Below are 19758 nucleotides of genomic sequence, written 5' to 3'. Positions count from 1 at the left end.
ATTCTTTATTTTAAAAAATGGAGCAATACTCAGATGAAGAAAACTTGTTAATTCAAAACATTTTGGCTGGATTTCAAAACATCTCAGAAGGATTTGAGAGATTCTACAAGAAATGGGACAGACTATGGGATATTACAGAAAAAGATGATGGGGTTATAACCCCAGAAATTAAGGAAGTGAATGGAAATACAGAAAACAAAGATAAGAACTTAGATGAACTTATAAATGGAGTAAACGTGAGTGAAAGTGGAAAGAAGGGAAGCTGGAAAAGTGACTGATAATTTGGTGTTCCACCACAAACTTCAAGATGTAGGAGAAAAAGGAAGAGCGAAAAAGATGGAGGTAATAAGACAAATCTATTCAGAAACAAACCTGACAAGTAAAGTTAAGCTCACATTAATAACAACTCAAGGGCAACAAAACTACGTGAGAGATCGTTTAAGCTTCAATGTGCGGAGATGTTTTAAACCCTGGAAAGGTTTTGGACATAGAATTGGTACAACAACTGGCGAGAGATGAAAGGCTATTTTGTTACTGGAAAGATACTGGTTAATAATGCCAATTGATGAGAAAAAGCTAGTTAATTCTTGACTAAGTAGAGATTATACTACCTTTTAGACTGTTTTAAATTACCACTGAATGTTTATCCACTAACATAAATTTACTATGATACTAATAGAGAAATAATAACCCTAGTTAGGATAAATAACCAGACCATAGAAATACTAGTATACATTCTGGGTGATTTTCAAATAGAAATGTTAATATTTCTTAGATTGTCTTAGATGTCTAATGTTTATTTTCTTAGCCCGTAATTAACTAATTTGGGATTGAGGGAAAAGTCCTATAAATCTTATTAATAAATCATTGTTTTAAGATGGTTATAAAATTATAATATTGTGTGGGCCTGGAGAGGACAGGTGAGATAATTAGTAAATAACCTTTAGTTAATAACAATGAAATGGACAATATTTAATGATACATACAGGTATGTTACGGGGGGGGGGGATGCTCAGATATCCTACTTAACCGAATTAATTTTAGAACGTGTCATAAAGGTGTAATGGTATTGGAGAATTATTGAAATTGCAAATGAACGCCAGTAGGTGGTTGTGTCTTCTAATATAAATGATTCTAGATAAAAACATGTTTAAACAATGGTAACCAAATGAGAATTATGGTACAGAGATATTAAAATATTTAACTTTTCTTTCTTAATTTAAAATGTACAACATGATTTGAATGAAGTATATGGAAGGACTGTGGAAGAGACGCACGGAATATAAACCAATCAATACGCTTTCAACAAGATGTAACGAAAGATGATATTTTATTTTTCTTTCTGTTTAACTAAAACAATAAAAAAATTTCTCCCCCAAAAAAGCTAAGAAGGAAACAGAAAGGCCAGAAAACATTCGCTCTAGTACAGATAGTTCTCGACTTACAATAGTTCATTTGCTTACCATTAGAAGTTACGACGACACTGAAAAAGTGACATGATCATTTTTCAGTTATCACCATTGCAGCATCCCCATGTCATGTGATTTATATTTGGGTGCTTGACAAATGACTCACATTTATGATGGTTCCAATGTCTTGGGTCATGTGGGGATCTGGGTCATGTGGGGATCATGCGGCGACTTCAGCTAGTCCAGAATGCGGCCGCGCGAGTGATTGTGGGTGCACCTCGGTTCGCCCACATAACACCTATCCTCCGCGAGCTGCGCTGGCTACCTGTTGATCTCCGGGTGCGCTTCAAGGTGCTACTTACCACCCATAAAGCCCTTCATGGTAGTGGATCTGGGTACTTGAGAGACCGCCTCCTGCCAATTACCTCCTCGCGACCTATTAGATCACACAGATTAGGCCTCCTCCGAGTTCCATCCGCCAGTCAGTGTCGACTGGCAACTACGCGGAGGAGAGCCTTTTCAGTAGTAGCTCCGACCCTTTGGAACGATCTCCCCGTGGAGATTCGTACCCTCACCACCCTCCAGACCTTCCGCACAGCCCTCAAGATCTGGATATCCCGTCAGGCCTGGGGTTAAAGATTATAATCCGTCCCCACCCGAATGATGAATGTTGCTTCTATTTTTAATTATGTATTGTTTTATATGTCATTGTGTGTATTCCCTACCCCATAAGTTGTAAGCCGCCCTGAGTCCCCTCAGGGAAAAGGGCGGCCTATAAATAAACTTATCTAAAATCTAAATCTTATCTTATCTAAATCATGTGATCACCTTTTGCAACCTTCTGACAAGCAAATTGGGGAAACCAGATTCACTTAACAACCATGTTACTACGGTGTTTCCCTGGAAATAAGGCCCACTCCCAAAATAAGCCCTAGCCTGAAATTTTTGGGATGGGCCTAATATAAGCCCTATCCCAAAAATAAGCCTGGGGGATGGGCGTGGCCAGCACAAGAGGCAACTGCCAGATTCCAAGTAATGCATCGTTCACAAATCAAACTCTGAGGCATTTCCTTTTCCTCAAAGAACAAATTTATTTAGATACACCATCTTGGTACAAACTGGTGAAAAGCCAGTACTAAAGTTTCTGGGCTTTTCACCCCAATATAATAATGGTTTCTTATTTTTCCAAAACAATATGTCAACCATGTTGTTTTGACTGAAGGCTCCATCCTCAGCTGTCCCCCCTTCCGTTTCCCACCATGTCAAACTGAATTCATGTTAGCACAACCCAGATGTCAAACGATCCCACAACCCAATCAAATTCAGGTTTGACAGGCTTCTCCCCCCCTCAACAGAAGGGACATTCCTACAAAGTACAGTGGGATTAGTCAGTGCCACTAACTCCTTCTCCCGCCACCTGGAGGCTCTGTAGGTTTCTGAGGGTACTTGTCACAAAACTGCTTTACCAAAGTGTCTGCATTTACCTTCCCAGATAGCCTCAAAGTGGGTACCCCTTCCAATACACTAGGTTTTTCAATTGGACCTGATGTACCCTTAAGTCTAAGATCCTCTTTATTTCATAGTTGAGTCTGACCCTTGATTACTATGGGCTTAGGGAGCCCGCTCAACAGGTCATACTTGTGAGCTCACTGCCAGTTTCAACAGACTGCTATGGAACACTGGATGTACCTTTCCTGTTAGCCAGGAGAGTTGAAGTTGTACTGTGACTGGGTTGATCACTTTCACGATAGGGAACAGCCCTACGAAGTTGGGACCCAGCTTTTGAGAGACTAATTTTAATCTCAGAAATTTCATGGGCAAATACACTCTAACCTTAAACTCTGGCTGGGGAGACCGGTGCTTGTCGGTCTGTTTTTTAATAAGACTTTGTGGTCTCGCTCAGGGCTTGCTTCACATTTTCCCATGCCTTCTTCAGTGACTCCATCCACTCCACCAGCACCATGGAGGAGGGCGGCTCTCTAGGGAGCTCTGACATGGGAACAAATTCTATGCCAGTGGTCACCTGGAAAGTGGTCAGGCCAGTGCTACTGTGCACCACATTGTTGTATGCTACTCAGCAAATGACAGCAACTCTGCCCAATCCAACTGCTGATAGTTAACTTAACAACTCAAGTATTGTTCTACCATGGCATTAGACCATTCTGCAGCCCTGTTGGTGCTCACATGAAATGCTGAACTAAGCCCCTAAAAGGACCCAATGGCCTTCATGAATTCCCTCTAGAATCTAGCGGTGAATTGAACCCCTCAATCGGAAATAACTGCAGGGGACCCCATGCAACCTATATATATGCTTGATAAATAGGTTCACCAGCTTCCCTGACGACAGAGCCCTTAGCAGGCTATAAAGTATGCCTGTTTGGAAAACAAGTCCACAACGGTCCAAATGAAGGTGCTTCCTCCACTCTCGGGATCTCAACAATGAAATCCATCGCTATCTCCTCACAGGTTCACAATGGACTTTCCACCTGCCATGCCTTGTCTTCATTGCTGCGCACATCACACAGCTTTTTACAGTCTTCAATGTCCTTTTTCATCTTTGGCCACCAGAATTGCCTCCTGGTCAGGTGTAGAGTTTTCAGGTATCCGAAGTAATCCGCCTGCTTGGGATCATGACTGTTGGAAGACTTGGAGTAACAAGCTGCTGGGCACGTACAACTTAGATCCCTTCCAGACTAGTCCTGGAGGGTTAGTACTCCCAGGTTGTTCTTGTACTATGTACTTCTTTCAGCCATTAGGTCATCCTCCCCCATCTGTGGCCCTCCTTCAGGTAGCTTGATGTTAACATTTGTGATGCAGGCTGAGAGGAGGGGATCATTGCATGAATTGCTTCTTCACACTTACTGTGGTACTGTGGCTTGCATGACAAAGCATCAGCCAAAAGATTTTTTCTCCCTAGGATGTATTTCAGTTCAAACTTTAATCTTTTCAAGTATTGTGCCCAACGGACCCTTGGGAAGAGTTTGTGGGGAGTCTTTAGTGCCTCTAGGTTTTTTCGATCAATCCATACTTCAAAAGGCATGGAGCTGCTCTTGAGGAAGTGCCTCCAGGTCAGTAGGACCCAGCAGACCACACAGTCTCTTTCTCCCACACTGCCTAGTCTCTGTTAGTTTCTTGAACGTGTATGTGCAGAGCTGTAGGTTACCCTCTGCATTCTTTTGAAGGAGGACCGCTGCTACGGTCATGTCGCTGGTGTCAGCTTGAATCACAAAGGGTTGATCGGGGTCTGGGTGCCTGAGATTACTTTAGTTTAGTTTAGTTTATTGGTATTTGTATGCCGCCCACTCCCAGGGGACTCTGGGCGGCTTACAGACAACAAGGGAATTAAAAATTTTAAAAAATTAAAAATAGAGACATAATCATTTTAAAATTACACAACATACATACACTTAAAATGGGGCTGGATGCTGATCAACAGCCCCAGGCCTGCCGGAACAGCCAGGTCTTAGTGGCTTTACGGAAGGCCGGAAGAGTAGTGAGGGTCCGGATCTCTATGGGGAGATCATTCCATAGGGCCGGGGCAGCAACAGAGAAGGCCCTCCCCCAGGAGGTCGCCAGCCAACATTGACCCACCGATGGTACCCGGAGGTTACCAATCTGTGCGATCTAATCGGTCTTTGGGAGGTAAATGGCAGGAGGCAGTCTCTCAGGTAGCCAGGTCCTAAACCATGTAGGCCTTTAAAAGTAACGACTAGCACCTTGAAGCGTGTCTGGAGACCAAGGGAAAGCCAGTGCAACTCGCGGAGGATAGGTGTAACATGGTGTATCTAGGTACACCCATTATCACTCGCGCGGCTGCATTCTGGACCAGCTGCAGTCTTCGAGTACTCTTCAGGGGCAGCCCCATATAGAGCGCGTTACAGTAATCCAGTCTTGAGGTGGCGAGGGCGTGAGTGACCATCCGAAGGGCCTCCAGGTCCAGATAGGGTCGCAACTGGTGCACCAGGCGAACCTGGGCAAAGGCCCCCCTGGTCGGAGCCGACAAATGATGTTCTAGCGTCAGCTGTGGATCCAGGAGGATTCCCAAATTGCGAGCCCTCTCTGAGGGGTGTATAACTTCACCCCCCAGGCTAAGAGATGGAATAACTGGACCATCCTTGGGAGGAAGCATCAATAGCCACTTGGTCTTGTCGGGATTGAGTGTAAGCTTGTTCGTTCCCATCCAGACCCTGACAGCTTCCAGGCACTGGCACATCACTTCTACTGCTTCGCTGAGCTGGCATGGGGCGGACAGATAGTTGAGTATCGTCCGCGTATTGGTGATATTTAATCCTGTGCTGGCGAATGATCTCACCCAACGGCTTCATGTAGATGTTAAATAGGAGGGGGGACAGGACCGAGCCCTGCGGCACTCCATAGTTGAGGGGCCTAGGGGTTGATCTCTGCCCTCCAACCAACACCAACTGCGACCTGTCCAAGAGGTAGGAGGAGAACCACTTAGGACGGTGCCTCCCACTCCCACCTCTTGCAATCGTCGCAGAAGAATACCATGGTCGATGGTATCAATGGCCGCTGAGAGGTCAAGAAGCACTAGGATAGAGGAGTGACCCCTATCCCTGGCTCGCCAGAGATCATCGATCAGCGCGACCAAAGCAGTTTCTGTGCCGTAACCAGGCCTGAAACCCGACCGAAAGGGATCCAGATAATCAGCTTCATCCAAGGACCATCGGAGTTGAAAGGATTAAGATTAAGATTTAGTTTATTTGTATGCTGCCCTTCTCTGGGAGGGACTCAGGGCGGCAAACAACTCAAAGGGGGAAAAAGGGAACATAAAACACAATACACGTAATTAAAATAAACAAGAATCATACAACCATACAAGTCGAGAGGGGAGGGGAACTCATCAACCCCAGGCCTGCCGGCACAGCCAGGTTTGGACGGCTTTCTGGAAGGCCTGGAGAGAGGTGAGGGTCCGAATCTTCCCGGGGAGTTCGTTCCAAAGGGCCGGAGCTGCCACAGAGAAGGCCCTCCCCCAGGAGGTCGCCAGCCAACATTGACCCACCGATGGTACCTGGAGGTTACCAATCTGTGCGATCTAATCGGTCTTTGGGAGGTAAATGGCAGGAGGCAGTCTCTCAGGTAGCCAGGTCCTAAACCATGTAGGCCTTTAAAAGTAACGACTAGCACCTTGAAGCGTGTCTGGAGACCAAGGGAAAGCCAGTGCAACTCGCGGAGGATAGGTGTAACATGGTGTATCTAGGTACACCCATTATCACTCGCGCGGCTGCATTCTGGACCAGCTGCAGTCTTCGAGTACTCTTCAGGGGCAGCCCCATATAGAGCGCGTTACAGTAATCCAGTCTTGAGGTGGCGAGGGCGTGAGTGACCATCCGAAGGGCCTCCAGGTCCAGATAGGGTCGCAACTGGTGCACCAGGCGAACCTGGGCAAAGGCCCCCCTGGTCGGAGCCGACAAATGATGTTCTAGCGTCAGCTGTGGATCCAGGAGGATTCCCAAATTGCGAGCCCTCTCTGAGGGGTGTATAACTTCACCCCCCAGGCTAAGAGATGGAATAACTGGACCATCCTTGGGAGGAAGCATCAATAGCCACTTGGTCTTGTCGGGATTGAGTGTAAGCTTGTTCGTTCCCATCCAGACCCTGACAGCTTCCAGGCACTGGCACATCACTTCTACTGCTTCGCTGAGCTGGCATGGGGCGGACAGATAGTTGAGTATCGTCCGCGTATTGGTGATATTTAATCCTGTGCTGGCGAATGATCTCACCCAACGGCTTCATGTAGATGTTAAATAGGAGGGGGGACAGGACCGAGCCCTGCGGCACTCCATAGTTGAGGGGCCTAGGGGTTGATCTCTGCCCTCCAACCAACACCAACTGCGACCTGTCCAAGAGGTAGGAGGAGAACCACTTAGGACGGTGCCTCCCACTCCCACCTCTTGCAATCGTCGCAGAAGAATACCATGGTCGATGGTATCAATGGCCGCTGAGAGGTCAAGAAGCACTAGGATAGAGGAGTGACCCCTATCCCTGGCTCGCCAGAGATCATCGATCAGCGCGACCAAAGCAGTTTCTGTGCCGTAACCAGGCCTGAAACCCGACCGAAAGGGATCCAGATAATCAGCTTCATCCAAGGACCATCGGAGTTGAAAGGATTAAGATTAAGATTTAGTTTATTTGTATGCTGCCCTTCTCTGGGAGGGACTCAGGGCGGCAAACAACTCAAAGGGGGAAAAAGGGAACATAAAACACAATACACGTAATTAAAATAAACAAGAATCATACAACCATACAAGTCGAGAGGGGAGGGGAACTCATCAACCCCAGGCCTGCCGGCACAGCCAGGTTTTGACGGCTTTCTGGAAGGCCTGGAGAGAGGTGAGGGTCCGAATCTTCCCGGGGAGTTCGTTCCAAAGGGCCGGAGCTGCCACAGAGAAGGCCCTCCCCCGGGTAGGAGGGAGGCCACCACCTTCTCAACAACCTTCCCTACGAAAGGGAGGTTGGAGACTGGATGATAGTTGTTCAAAATGGCTGGGTCCAGAGAAGGTTTCTTCAGGAGGGGTCTCACCACTGCATCCTTTAGGGGGTGCGGGAAGGATCCCACCCAAAGAGAGGTGTTAATAATCGTTTGGAGCCAGCTACGTGTCACCTCCCTGCTGGCCGAGACCAGCCAGGAGGGGCACGGGTCCAGTATACAGGTGGAGGCACTCACCGCTCCCATGGCCTTGTCCACTTCCTCAGGGGCGACAAGTTGAAACTCGCTCCATAAAATCCACTCAAGACTGTCCCCCGGTACCTCGGCTGGTACCATGTAATTGGAGTCCAGGTCCGTCCGAATCCGAGCAATTTTATCTGACAGAAACTGGACAAATTCCTCAGCTCTACCCTATAAAGGGTCGTCCGCATCCCTCCCTTTCAAGAGGGAGCGGGCTATTCTAAACAAGGTGGCTGGGCGCGATTCTGCGGATGCAATAAGAGCGGAAAAATGCATACATTTTGCCGCCCGTATCGCCACTAGATAAGTCCTAATGAAGGCTCTTAATTGTGTTCGGTCGGATTCATACTTACTGGCCCTCCAGCGGCGTACTCCGGTTCGCATTTGTACTGATGCATGCAGGAGAGGGCATCAGTCAGAAAGTCCCCCCCCCGGAATGTGCTATAAAAAAAAATCAAAATGGTTGAAGCATTGAGCTCATTGGACTTGTTTGGGTGATAGTGTCCATGGAGTCCTAAGCGCCTCCAGATTTTTGTGGTTGGTCCAGACTTCGAACGGTTTCTGGCCCCCTTCCAACAAGTCTCCAGGTTAGCAATTCCCATCTCACTGAGAAAGCCTCCTTTTTCCATGCAGCCCATCATCTCTCTGTGTCTGTGAGCTTCCGGGAGGTGTAGGCGCAGGTTTGTAAGTTTGCTTGGTTGTTTTTTTGGAGTAACACTGCTCCCAGTGCCATGTCACTGGCGTCTGCCTGGATCACGAAGGGTTCCTCGGGGTCAGGATGCTTCAGCACCACCTCCTTTGCAAACATTTCTTTTAGTGTTTCGAACACCTCTTGGCAGGTTAGGTCCCACTGGAGGAATTATCCCGGATGAGGTTTCGTTCCTGGGCTCCCTGTCTTCAGGAAGTCTGTTAGAGGTTTGGCAATTTTTGCAAAGGAGGGGATGAATCGCCTGTAGAAGTTCACGAACCCTAGGAAACTTTGTAGCTGTCTGGGGGTGTGAGGTGATTGCCAGCCTAAGATGGCTTGTACTTTAGCTGGCTCCATCTCTATTCCCTTATTTGACACTTGGTAACCCAGGTAGTCTAACCGTGCATGGTGGAATTCGCATTTTGGGACCTTGACGTACAGGTTGGCTGCCAGTTCTTCCAGTACTTGGCACACCAGAGGTACGTTGTCACCCATGGTCTCAGTGTAGATGAGAATGTTGTTCAGGTAGATGAGGACACCCTTGTAGAGGTGCTCATGCAGCACCTCATTTATTAACTGCATGAATACTGCTGGGGGGCCCTGCAGTCCGAAAGGCATCACTTTGAATTGAAAGCTCCCTAGGGGGCAGTTGAACGCTGTTTTCCATTCATCTCCCTCTCTGATACGTACTCGATGGTATACTTCTATGATGTCTAGTTTGGTGAAGACTTTTCCTTGGCCAGATGAGATAGCATGTCCTTCACGAGGGGGATAAGTATAGGTTCTGTACGCACAACCCATTTATTCCTCAAAAGTCCACATACAATCTCACAGTTCCATCTTTTTTCTCTTTGAAGAGGACTGGTGCCGTGACCCGTGGCTTGGCTGGCTCAATGGACCCCCTTGCTAGGTTTTTGTCTATGTATTTGTGCATCTCTTGCATTTCCCGGGGCGTCATGGCATATAGTTTGGGCTTGGATAGTTTCCCCCCGGAGATGATTTTGATGGCACAGTCTGTCTCACGGTGAGGAGGCAGAACATCACACTTGGCCTCGCTGAATACTTCTGTGAGGTCCTGATATTCCATCGGAATCAGTTCAGCCTCTGGGGTTTTGTTGGATGTGGTTGCCAGTTATTCTTGAGGGGGTTCTTGTGCAGGTGGTGTTTCTGCTAGCTGGTGTGGGAGGGGTTGGGGGCCCATTACTATCCTAAGTCTGTAGGTACCCCCTTCCCACCATGGTTGGTCCCCACTTGTCTAGCCAGGAAAGTCCCAGTATGACTGTGTCTGTCATTTGGGGGGGGGGGGCTATTATGAATCAAATTACTTCCCAGTGACCTGCTAGTTCCAGCCTCACTGGTTCAGTCAAGTGAGTGGCATAGGCTCCTCCCATTAGGTACCCGTCAATCTGCTCGAACTGGAACGGGTGGGCCAGTCTTTTTGCTCTGATCCCGAGTTTCAGGACTGTGGTTAGGTTGATCAAGCACCTCGTGCAGCCTGAGTCTATTAGGGCTTGAAAAGGAAGCCCTAAAGGAAAAGGTGAATTGGTTTACTCACCATTGGGTCATTCTCTCCCTCGTTCTCGCTGTCATATGATTTGGGTGACTGCTTGTCATTGCCTGGGGTTCCACCACTTTCACCTGAGGGGGAAGGGGCCTGAAGGGCTTTCCCGGATGTGTTGGTGGTCCGTTTGGGGCCTCATTCTAGTCGTGCCCTGGGCGGTGGGTCTGGCCTTGGTTTTGGGGCTGGAGTCGGGCATGCAGCTGCCATGTGGCCCATCCCCCCACATCTGTAGCATTTCAGCGGACTTTGAGGGAGGGCTGGTCTCAGGGCCTGCTGTGGTGCTGTGGTTCCTCGTCAGCTGGGTGGTTTCAGGTCAAGTTGACCTCTCTCTTTTGTGTCTGGTTGCTTTCTCATGTTGTTGGTGCACAGCCCGTTGTCAACTTTTGTTGCTACTCGGAACCACTCAGAGAGTTGATTTGGGATGTCGCAGTACGCAGTTACCTGGGCAATTTGCTTGTCCAGGCGTGTTCTGAAAAAGTGCATCTGGTAAAGGGTGTAGCCTTCCTATGACCCTCCTAAATTCACAGATCTGCTCTTTGATGGGGCGGCCCCTCTGCTTTAGGTTGCTGAGTTCCTCTTCTGCATATGGGTCTTCCTCTACCTCCTCAAATCTGGCCAATCTCTAGCATTTGTAGATTGGATTGGATTGGATTTATTAAATTTATAGGCCGCCCAATCCCGAAGGACTCCGGGCGACTTACAGAAAATAAATTTTAAGAAAAGGGTTAAAAACAAACAGAAGAAAGCGGATTAAAAGAAACACAACATGCACCCAGTCTAATCAGGGCTGGACCTCGGTCAAAAGGTCAACAGCCCCAGGCCTGCCGGAATAGCCAGGTTTTAATAGCCTTTCGGAAGGCCATGAGAGTGGGTAGGGTCTGGATCTCTGGGGGTAGTTCATTCCATAGGGTCGGAGCAGCTACAGAGAAGGCCCTCCCCCGTAGCACTGCCAGCCGACATTGTCTAGCTGATGGCACCTGGAGAAGGCCCACCCTGTGCGATCTTATCGGTCATTGGGAGGTGTGCGGCAGAAGACAGTCTCGTAGATATCCGGGTCCTAGGCCATGTAGGGCTTTAAAGGTAATAACCAGCACCTTGAATCGTGCTCGGAGACTGACAGAGAGCCAGTGCAGCTCGCGGAGGATAGGTGTAGTGTGGGTGTACCTTGGTACACCCAGTATCGCTCGCGCGGCTGCATTCTGGACTAATTGTAGTCTCTGAACACTTTTCAGGGGCAGCCCCATGTAGAGCGCATTACAGTAATCCAGTCTTGAGGTGACGAGGGCATGAGTGACCATCCTAAGGGCCTCCAGATAGGGTCGCAACTGGTGCACCAGGCAAACCTGGGTAAAGGCCCCCCTGGTCACAGCCGACAGGTGATGTTCTAACATCAGCTGCGAATCCAGGAGGACCCCCAAGTTGCGGACCCTCTCTGAGGGGAGTAAATTTTCTCCCCCCCAGGCTTAGGGACGGATTAGCTGGGCTGTCCTTAGGGGAAACATCCACAGCCACTCGGTCTTGTCAGGATAGAGTGCAAGTTTGTTCACTCCCATCCAGACCCTAACAGCTTCCAGGCACTGGCACATCACTTCCACCACTACGCTGAGTTGGCACGGGGCGGAAAGATACAACTGTGTGTCGTCCACGTACTGGTGGTATTTAATCCCGTGCCGACGAACGATCTCACCCAGTGGCTTCATGTAGATATTAAATAGGAGGGGGGACAGGACCGACCCCTGCAGCAACCCATAATTAATGGGCCTAGGGGTCGACCTCTGCCCCCCAACCAACACCGACTGCGACCTGTCAAAGACGTAAGAGAACCACCGTAGAATGGTGCCTCCCACTCCCACCTCCTCCAGCCATCGCAGAAGGATACTATGGTCAAGGTCAAGGAGCACTAGGATAGAGGAATGTCCTCTATCCCTGGCCCACCAGAGATCATCGGTCAGTGCGACCAAAGCGGTTTCGGTGCAGTAACCAGGCCTGAAAACGGACTGAAAAGGGTCTAGATAATCTGCTTCATCCAAGGTCCGTCGGAGTTGAAGAGCCACCACCTTCTCAGCAACCTTCCCTAAAAAAGGGAGGTTGGAGATAGCTGGGTCCAGAGAAGGCTTCTTGAGGAGGGGTCTTAATACCGCCTCCTTCAGAGGTTGTGGAAAAGATCCTTCCCGCAAAGACGAGTTCGTAATTCTCTGGAGTCAGCCTCGTGTTACCTCCCTGCTGGCCAAGACCAGCCAGGAGGGACACGGATTCAGTAAACAGGTGGAGACATTCATCGCTCCCATGGCCTTGTCGGTTCCACCACAAAACCGCGGACGACAAAATCGCGGTCGACAAAAGCGCGTATGTGATGTCATCACAGCGCGACAAAAAAGATCGAAAAATGTAAAGATAAAGCCAAAACCTTACCCTAACCCCCCCAAACCTAACCCTAAACCTAACCCTTAACGTAACGAAAAACCTAACGCTAACCCTTAACCTAACGCTAAACGTAACGCTAACGCTCTAAACCTAACCCTAACCCTAACCCTTAACCTAACCCTAACCCTTAACCTAACCCTTACCTTTATGTGAATCGGCTTGCTGTAATTTAATTTTTATTTCAATTTTTCGATCTTTTTCGTCGCGTTGTGATGACGTCACATACGCGATTTCGTCGTCCGCGCTTTTGTGGAACGCGCTATTGACGGGTCACGGGCCTTGTCCACTTCCTCAGGGGTGACAAGCTGGAACTCATTCCAGGAAATCTGAGCAAGACCCTCCCTCGGCATCTCCGCTGGTACTGTCCAAATGGAGTCAAGGTCTGTCCGAATCTGAGTGATTTTGTCTGACAGAAACTGAACAAACTCCTCAGCCCGTCCCTGTAAGGCATCCCCCGTGTCTTCCCCTTTCAGGAGGGAACGGGTTATCCTAAACAGGGTGGCTGGGCGGGATTCTGCGGACGCAATAAGAGCGGAAAAATGTGCACATTTTGCTGCCCGTATCGCCACTAAATAAGTCCTAATAAAGGCTCTTAATAGTGTTCGGTTGGATTCGGAGTTGCTAGCCCTCCAGCATCGCTCTAGGCGTCTCTTTTGGCGCTTCATCTCCTGGAGTTCCTCGGGTGCCCTCCTGGATCCACTGCCGCGGAGAGGCCGCAAAGGCGCAATCCGGTCTAGCGCCTCAGTCGCCGCTATATTCCAGGCAGCGACCAGGGACTCTGTCCGATTGTTGGCAAGAGAGTCAGGTATCTCTCCAAGCTCCTTCTGAAATCCGAGCGGGTCCATCAGGTGCCTGGGGCGGAATCATTTAATCGGTTCCACCTCCCTGCAGTGGGGGAGTAGCTTCTGAAAATCAAGCCTCAACAGGAAGTGATCTGACCATGACAAGGGCGAGATCTCTATTCCCCTTAGCTCAAGATCATGTCTCCACTGCCCTGAGAGAAACATTAGGTTGAGCGTGTGTCCCACTCTATGAGTTGGGCCCTGAATTACCTGGGTCAAGTCCATGGTTGTCATGGAAGCCCTGAACTCCTGAGCCCCATCAGAGAGTTCACCTAGAGATGGCAGGTTGAAGTCACCCAGTACTATCAGTCTGGGGAACTCCACCGCCAACCCGGCTACTGACTCCAGGAGCGCAGGCAGGGCTTTTGTGACGCAGCTGGGAGGTAGGTACGACAAAAGCAAGCCCACTTGAACCCCTAGGTCCAACTTCAAAAGAAGGGACTCACACCCCACAATCTCCGGAGCAAGGCTCCTGCGAGGAGCTAATGATCCTTGGATAATAATTGCCACTCCCCCACCCCTTTCTCTGGTGTCGTGGTTGGTGGAGCACCTGGAACCCTTCTGGGCACATTTTGGAGAGGGGGACTCCTCCCTCATGGCCCAGCCAGGTTTCAGTAATACACGCCAGGTCTGCCCCCTCGTCAAGTATTAAGTCCCAGACAAGGGGAGCTTTATGGATCACAGACCTGGCATTTAGCAGCAACAACCTGAGACCAGGGCCCTGGCTTCTCTTGCCACCAGGTCCTTGAGTTGAGCTTACAGGGCCGGAACAAGGGATCGCTGTGACGTAGCGAGCCCTTCTTCCCTGGTAATGGCTAGCCCTGTAGCTCCCGCCATACCTGCCCCTCCCAATCGTGACCGGAATGCTCTGACCCGCCCCCATCCCCGTAGACGCCCCCCCTCTCCCATGGCCCCTGCTTTTCCCGGCAGGCCGCATCTATCATTCATTCTAGGACGAGAGGTAGGCCCGGGCCCCCTTCTACTTCTGCTTATGCACTCAGTGGAGGAGGCACCAGGCTGCGCTCTCGGTCCTCTATATAACACTTATACCAAAAGAAGATTCGGACCATCAACAGATAAAAAATTACAGACCCATTTCATTGATGAATACAGACTACAAAATATTCACATCCATAATTTCGACTAAAAAAAATACTAAATGAAATTATTCATGCAGACCATAATGGATTTCTACCTAAAAGATAAATGAATAATGAATATGAGAATAATTACAAACACACTAGAATATTACAAAGCACATCCCGGAAAAAGTTGCACTGATCTTTTTGGACACACTAAAGACGTCCAAACAGCAAAATTCAATTGGCAAAGTACTAATAAATGGAGACGTCACAGAAAAATGTAATATTTTGAAAGTGTAAAATAAGGATGCCCCCTATCGTGCCTAATATTCATTTTAACTAGGTACTACTATTGGAAATTAGACAGGGACGAGAAATAAAATGACTAAAAATTTAAAAAGAAGAATATAAAGTTCAATTGTTTGTGGACAATCTAGTATTTATTCTAGAAGAACCATTAGAAACAGGGTCTAAATTAATACAAAAAAATAGAAGACTTTGGCAAAGTAGCAGATCTTAAAGTTAACAAGAGCAAACCAAAGATAATAACAAAAAATCTTAGAACAATCATTAACTGCAAATTCTGAGGGCCTTAAATTGCTTTAAAAAGAAGAGAATACTGTATTAAATATTTATTTTAGTACCTGGAAAGCTATAGCTTGACTGAGACTATCAAGAGCAGGGTCTTCACCCTCATCTTCACTTTCTTCTTCTTCTTCTCTGAGCAGCATAAAGGAAACAAAAAAACCCATATATGAATTGTATAGATCAGGCACTTAAATCAGTAAATGAGAAGAGGAATATGTGTTGTACATATTTTACTCACATTTCTTCTTCTGGTTCAATTACTTTCTTTCTTTTCTTTTTGTCTTTCTTTTTGGGAGGCTCACGCTCTCCTAGCATGTTTTTCGGACATGCATAACTTAAATGTCCTGTTTCCTTAAGAGAAAGGAAATAATTGAACAAGGTAAAGTTGGAGAATATTACTTTTTACTTCATAAATTTACCTTGTATGTAAATAGTAGATTTGTATTCACTTCTAAAATGTAGCATTGTACATAGTTAAAAAATTATCTGAATGACTGCGCCAACTGATAACCCAAGTGTGTACAGTTTCAGTGGATGGCATTAGCATAAGTACATGGCAAAAACAAGTATCTTGTTGGGACCACTGTTCCCTCTAAGGTGCGCGGCTGCGCGGCCGCGCATATGGCAAGAAACCCCCGCGCAGCAGTTTCTAACTGCCGCGCAGAGATTTCTATCTGTGGGGAAGTCCTTTGCACGCGCCGGCTAGAACTGGCTGGCCAGACGCTGCATTTGGTGGAGGAAAGGAATCTGTAGTAACAGATGCTCCTGACCGGTCAGGCTTTCGGGTTCTTCGTGTTGCGGGGGTGAGAAGCACGAAAGGAAGAGCGCGACTCCTTGGCCAGTCACCTGGGGTCATGGGCGGAAGGGAGCGGGGTCCGAGCTGATCCGCAGCGATCCCCTTCGGATCATCGACAGCCAACTTCTACCAAAAGGTCCCCCAAAGCCCTTTGGAGCGAAATGGGATCGATCGGAGTGGCCGCCCACAAAGGACTTCCCCAGACTGGGAGAGATATAAAAAAAAAAAAGGGCGGAATATCTGCTGCTGCCTCCTCCTCCCCCAACAGCACTGCCAGATTTGCCGCCCAACGCTGCGGCTGAGGTGAAGCCGCCAAAGCTCCCGCCAGCACCCCTGCTTAGGTGAGGTGTTCCGAGCAGAGGGGGAGGCAGGCACCACCGCCGCTGCCATGGGCGGGGGCGCCAGTGGGAGCTTTGGCGGCTTCACCTCAGCTGCAGCGCCGGGCAGCAAATGTGGTAGTGCTGTTGGAGGAGGAGGAGGAGGAGGCGGCAGCAGTTATTTGGGGGAGGGGGGCTCGTCACAGCAGTGATAAGGCCATAGATCAGTCATTTTTAGATGCAGGACATTTTCATACAGTAATGTAGAAAAAGCAATGCTGTCTGCCAAAATGCTGTCACTTAATGAATATGTATAAACATATCAGTGTAATGTGGGTGAATGAAAGGCAGTAAAAATAGGAAATGTTTGCTGAAAGCAATGCAAACAGAAATGCCTTCTTGTTAAATTCTTCAAATACAAATTTTAAAGATTGTCTTAAATTTCTTGCTGGTTTACAGGCATTATTTTTTTTCTTCCAAAAATTAAGTTAGCCTCAAGGAATTTCATTCCCAAGAAAATGAACACAGAAATGAATGTAAAAAGAAACTATTAAAAAAAAACCTGTTCATTAATTATATAAAGCACTATTTTACTTACACTATTTTCTCCAACTACCATTTCAAATTATTCACCCTTTGAAGTTCCTATGTTTCCCTCTCTCCGTGTGTGTGTGTGTGTGTGTGTGTGTGTTTAAAATGCAGGAATAAAAATGCTCCTAACACACCACAACTTTAAAGGCTATTTTTTGTTTCAAATGCCAGACTTTCTGAGCCAACATTTTGGTTGCTAAGCAGGAGCATTGTTAAGTGATACTGATATTATATAACACTTTTAATTAAGCGGGTACCTTGAATAAACATAACTTTGAGTTTCAAATAATACTGATTTCGTTGTTGTCTTAGGTGACATCTGTGAAAAAAATTCAGGTGCTCAGGCATGAAAATATGCCGCTCAAACACTATACTTTTCTGCTCACACTGAAAAAAAATTAGAGGGAACATTGGTTGGGACATCAACATTTACTCACTCCACATTCATAGCATTTTGACTTGTCATAGTAATTTTTCCTTCGGATGAATTCTGCAGCTCTTCCATTATCAATAGCAATACTTGCTTTTATTACTCTTCCAAATAGCTAAAAAATAAAAACAAATACAATTTTAGCTTTCAGAATGTCTCAAAAGTTACTTAATAATATACCCTTGTAACTTACCAGTTTATTATTAAGTGCCCGAGAACAGTTCTGTGCCGACTCTTTATCCAAGAACAAAATAAATGCAACTCCTTTACTTCTTCGTGTGTCTTTGTCTTTCATAATTGTAACTCTAGAAAAAAAATACTGATATGTTCACATACTATTACAACAAGAGAGGTAAGCCTTACAGTTATTCAGGTTGCCTATATTATTCATTTCAAATTCCAGGAAAAGGGCAGCTATCAAAGTAAACACAGCATGAGGACATCCATAAAAAACTACCAATGAAACTCAAATCATTTCCAATAAAGGACAATAGAGAAAAAAGTTACTAAACTCAAAAAATACCCTTTATTGAGAATCATGATATATGAAAAATGATTCTAAAAACAAAGACTTGACAATAAATGAATCAGGTCCATTCATGAACTATTTGTGGATCTCCACATTACACGTTTGCATAATACTAAGATCAACAAGTATATTGTCAGAGCAGTATGTGTCATTATCCTTTCTCATTAAAACATGCTCTTTCAATTTTTCCTCTCAAATAAGATTAAAATAAAAATCCGTAATGATACTGCTTATTAAAATTCTAAATCTGTTTGACAGATTCTTATTCTAGTTGTTTCAACCTAGCATTGTTGAAATGTAATGGGACTGAGATTCTATTCATATAAAAATCAGCTTGTTTTCTGCCTGATGTAATACCTTGGTCCTTGAAGATACTTGGCATTTCAAGTATTTTGGACTTGCGAAACTTCAGCATACACACCTTATTTAATGTAATTCAGGATGTGATTGCTACTATGACAGGCTATTTAAAGTCATAGATACCAGTGACGTGCGGTGAGGTTTATGGCTGGTGAGGCAGGGGTTTCAATTTGTTTTAGACTTGTGGACTTCAACTCCCAGAATTCCACAGCCAGGCATGCTCAGTTCCAATTTAAAGCGACAGCATTTGTTTTTTTCCTTTGCGAAAAAGTTTTCCTTCATTCTTTTTCTTCTCCCTCCTCCTCCCTCCCACCCCTCTCTCAAACAGACACAGGCACACAGAGAAGTTGGATCCATCTCTCACTCACTCTCAAACAAACACAAACACAGACGTTGGATTGGATATATTTTCCAATGGCTTGAAAGCAGCTTCTCTGCTATAACACCCCCCCCTCCCCATTCACCTGCTGCCTTCCGATCCGAGCCTTTGATTGCAGGTGGAGCCACGTTGCCTTTTCAAACTTGTAATCAGTGAAGCTGGGCTTATATACTTTTATCCAGTTGTGTGTGTGTGTGTGTGTGTGTGTGTGTGTGTGTGTGTAAAGGAAACGTAGCTCTGCATGCAATCAAACTACACTTGGGGAGGGATCTACACTTGAGGATGAAGTTTGAATCCCTCCCACTCCCTCCAACACACACACGTACCTTTTCCAGCTGTTTCAGAGAGGATTTCAACTCTGCTCTTGCCTGCCATCATGAAAAGAAAAAAAATGTAAAAGGAAAAAGGCAAGAGATGAGGTCAGGCTGACCTAGTTGCTTCCAGAATCACCGTGGATGACTCTGCTTAGTGCTTAACTGTTTAAAAAAGCCTCTAAAAAAGTGCCCTCTATAGGAGGAGGTGGGAGAACGACGTGCCTCATCTACATCAGGAATTTTTCGGCTTTTAATCCTTGCTTAACTCTGCTCGAGTGATAAAACACCAGACTAGATGAGGCACGTCATTCTCCCTCCTCCTCCTGTAGAGGGCACTTTTTAGAGGCTTTTTTAAACAGTTAAGCACTAAGCAGAGTCATCCACTGTGACTGGCAGCAACTAACTCAGCCTTTTTCCTTTTACATTTTTTTTCTTTTCATGATGACAGTGGTAAGGCTCTGCCTCCCCTGACTGCATGTCCCTGGTAGACACAGAAAAATGTATTATCTGGATTCAGTTTTAGAACTGATGTGGATGAAAAAACTACAATTTATATTGGGCATAGTCTCTGATCATTTCTCCCCAAAACCTCTAAAAGGATGGATCTACCAAATGCTTCCTCAATAGTGTAGAAGATTTGGGCAACAATCTTCTGTAAGTTTATTTATTTCAGGAACCAAAAAATAGTTTAGATATAAGAATAATTGTTCCTAAATATCCAAAGCCAAGCCATAGGGAATAGGGACCATACAGATATTGG

At 46.6% G+C, this 19758-nt stretch overlaps 1 protein-coding gene across 11 annotated transcripts in view; it reads right to left on the bottom strand.

Annotated features, from left to right (window-relative positions):
* Window positions 1–19758, bottom strand: part of ZCRB1 (zinc finger CCHC-type and RNA binding motif containing 1) — a 38002-nt gene that overhangs the window by 7095 nt on the left and 11149 nt on the right. For all 11 annotated transcript variants that reach the window (XM_032221445.1, XM_032221440.1, XM_032221438.1 and 8 more), the window contains 4 exons: window positions 17610–17721; window positions 17424–17531; window positions 15521–15633; window positions 15339–15414 (listed from right to left, as the gene is read on the bottom strand). In XM_032221445.1, coding sequence (XP_032077336.1) covers window positions 15339–15414; window positions 15521–15633; window positions 17424–17531; window positions 17610–17721 — 409 coding nt within the window. The remainder of the gene's footprint in view (window positions 1–15338; window positions 15415–15520; window positions 15634–17423; window positions 17532–17609; window positions 17722–19758) is intronic.

This window comes from Thamnophis elegans, chromosome 7 (genome assembly GCF_009769535.1).
Source record: "Thamnophis elegans isolate rThaEle1 chromosome 7, rThaEle1.pri, whole genome shotgun sequence".
Taxonomy (NCBI): domain Eukaryota; kingdom Metazoa; phylum Chordata; class Lepidosauria; order Squamata; family Colubridae; genus Thamnophis; species Thamnophis elegans.
This window is presented reverse-complemented; position numbering and strand designations above follow the sequence as displayed.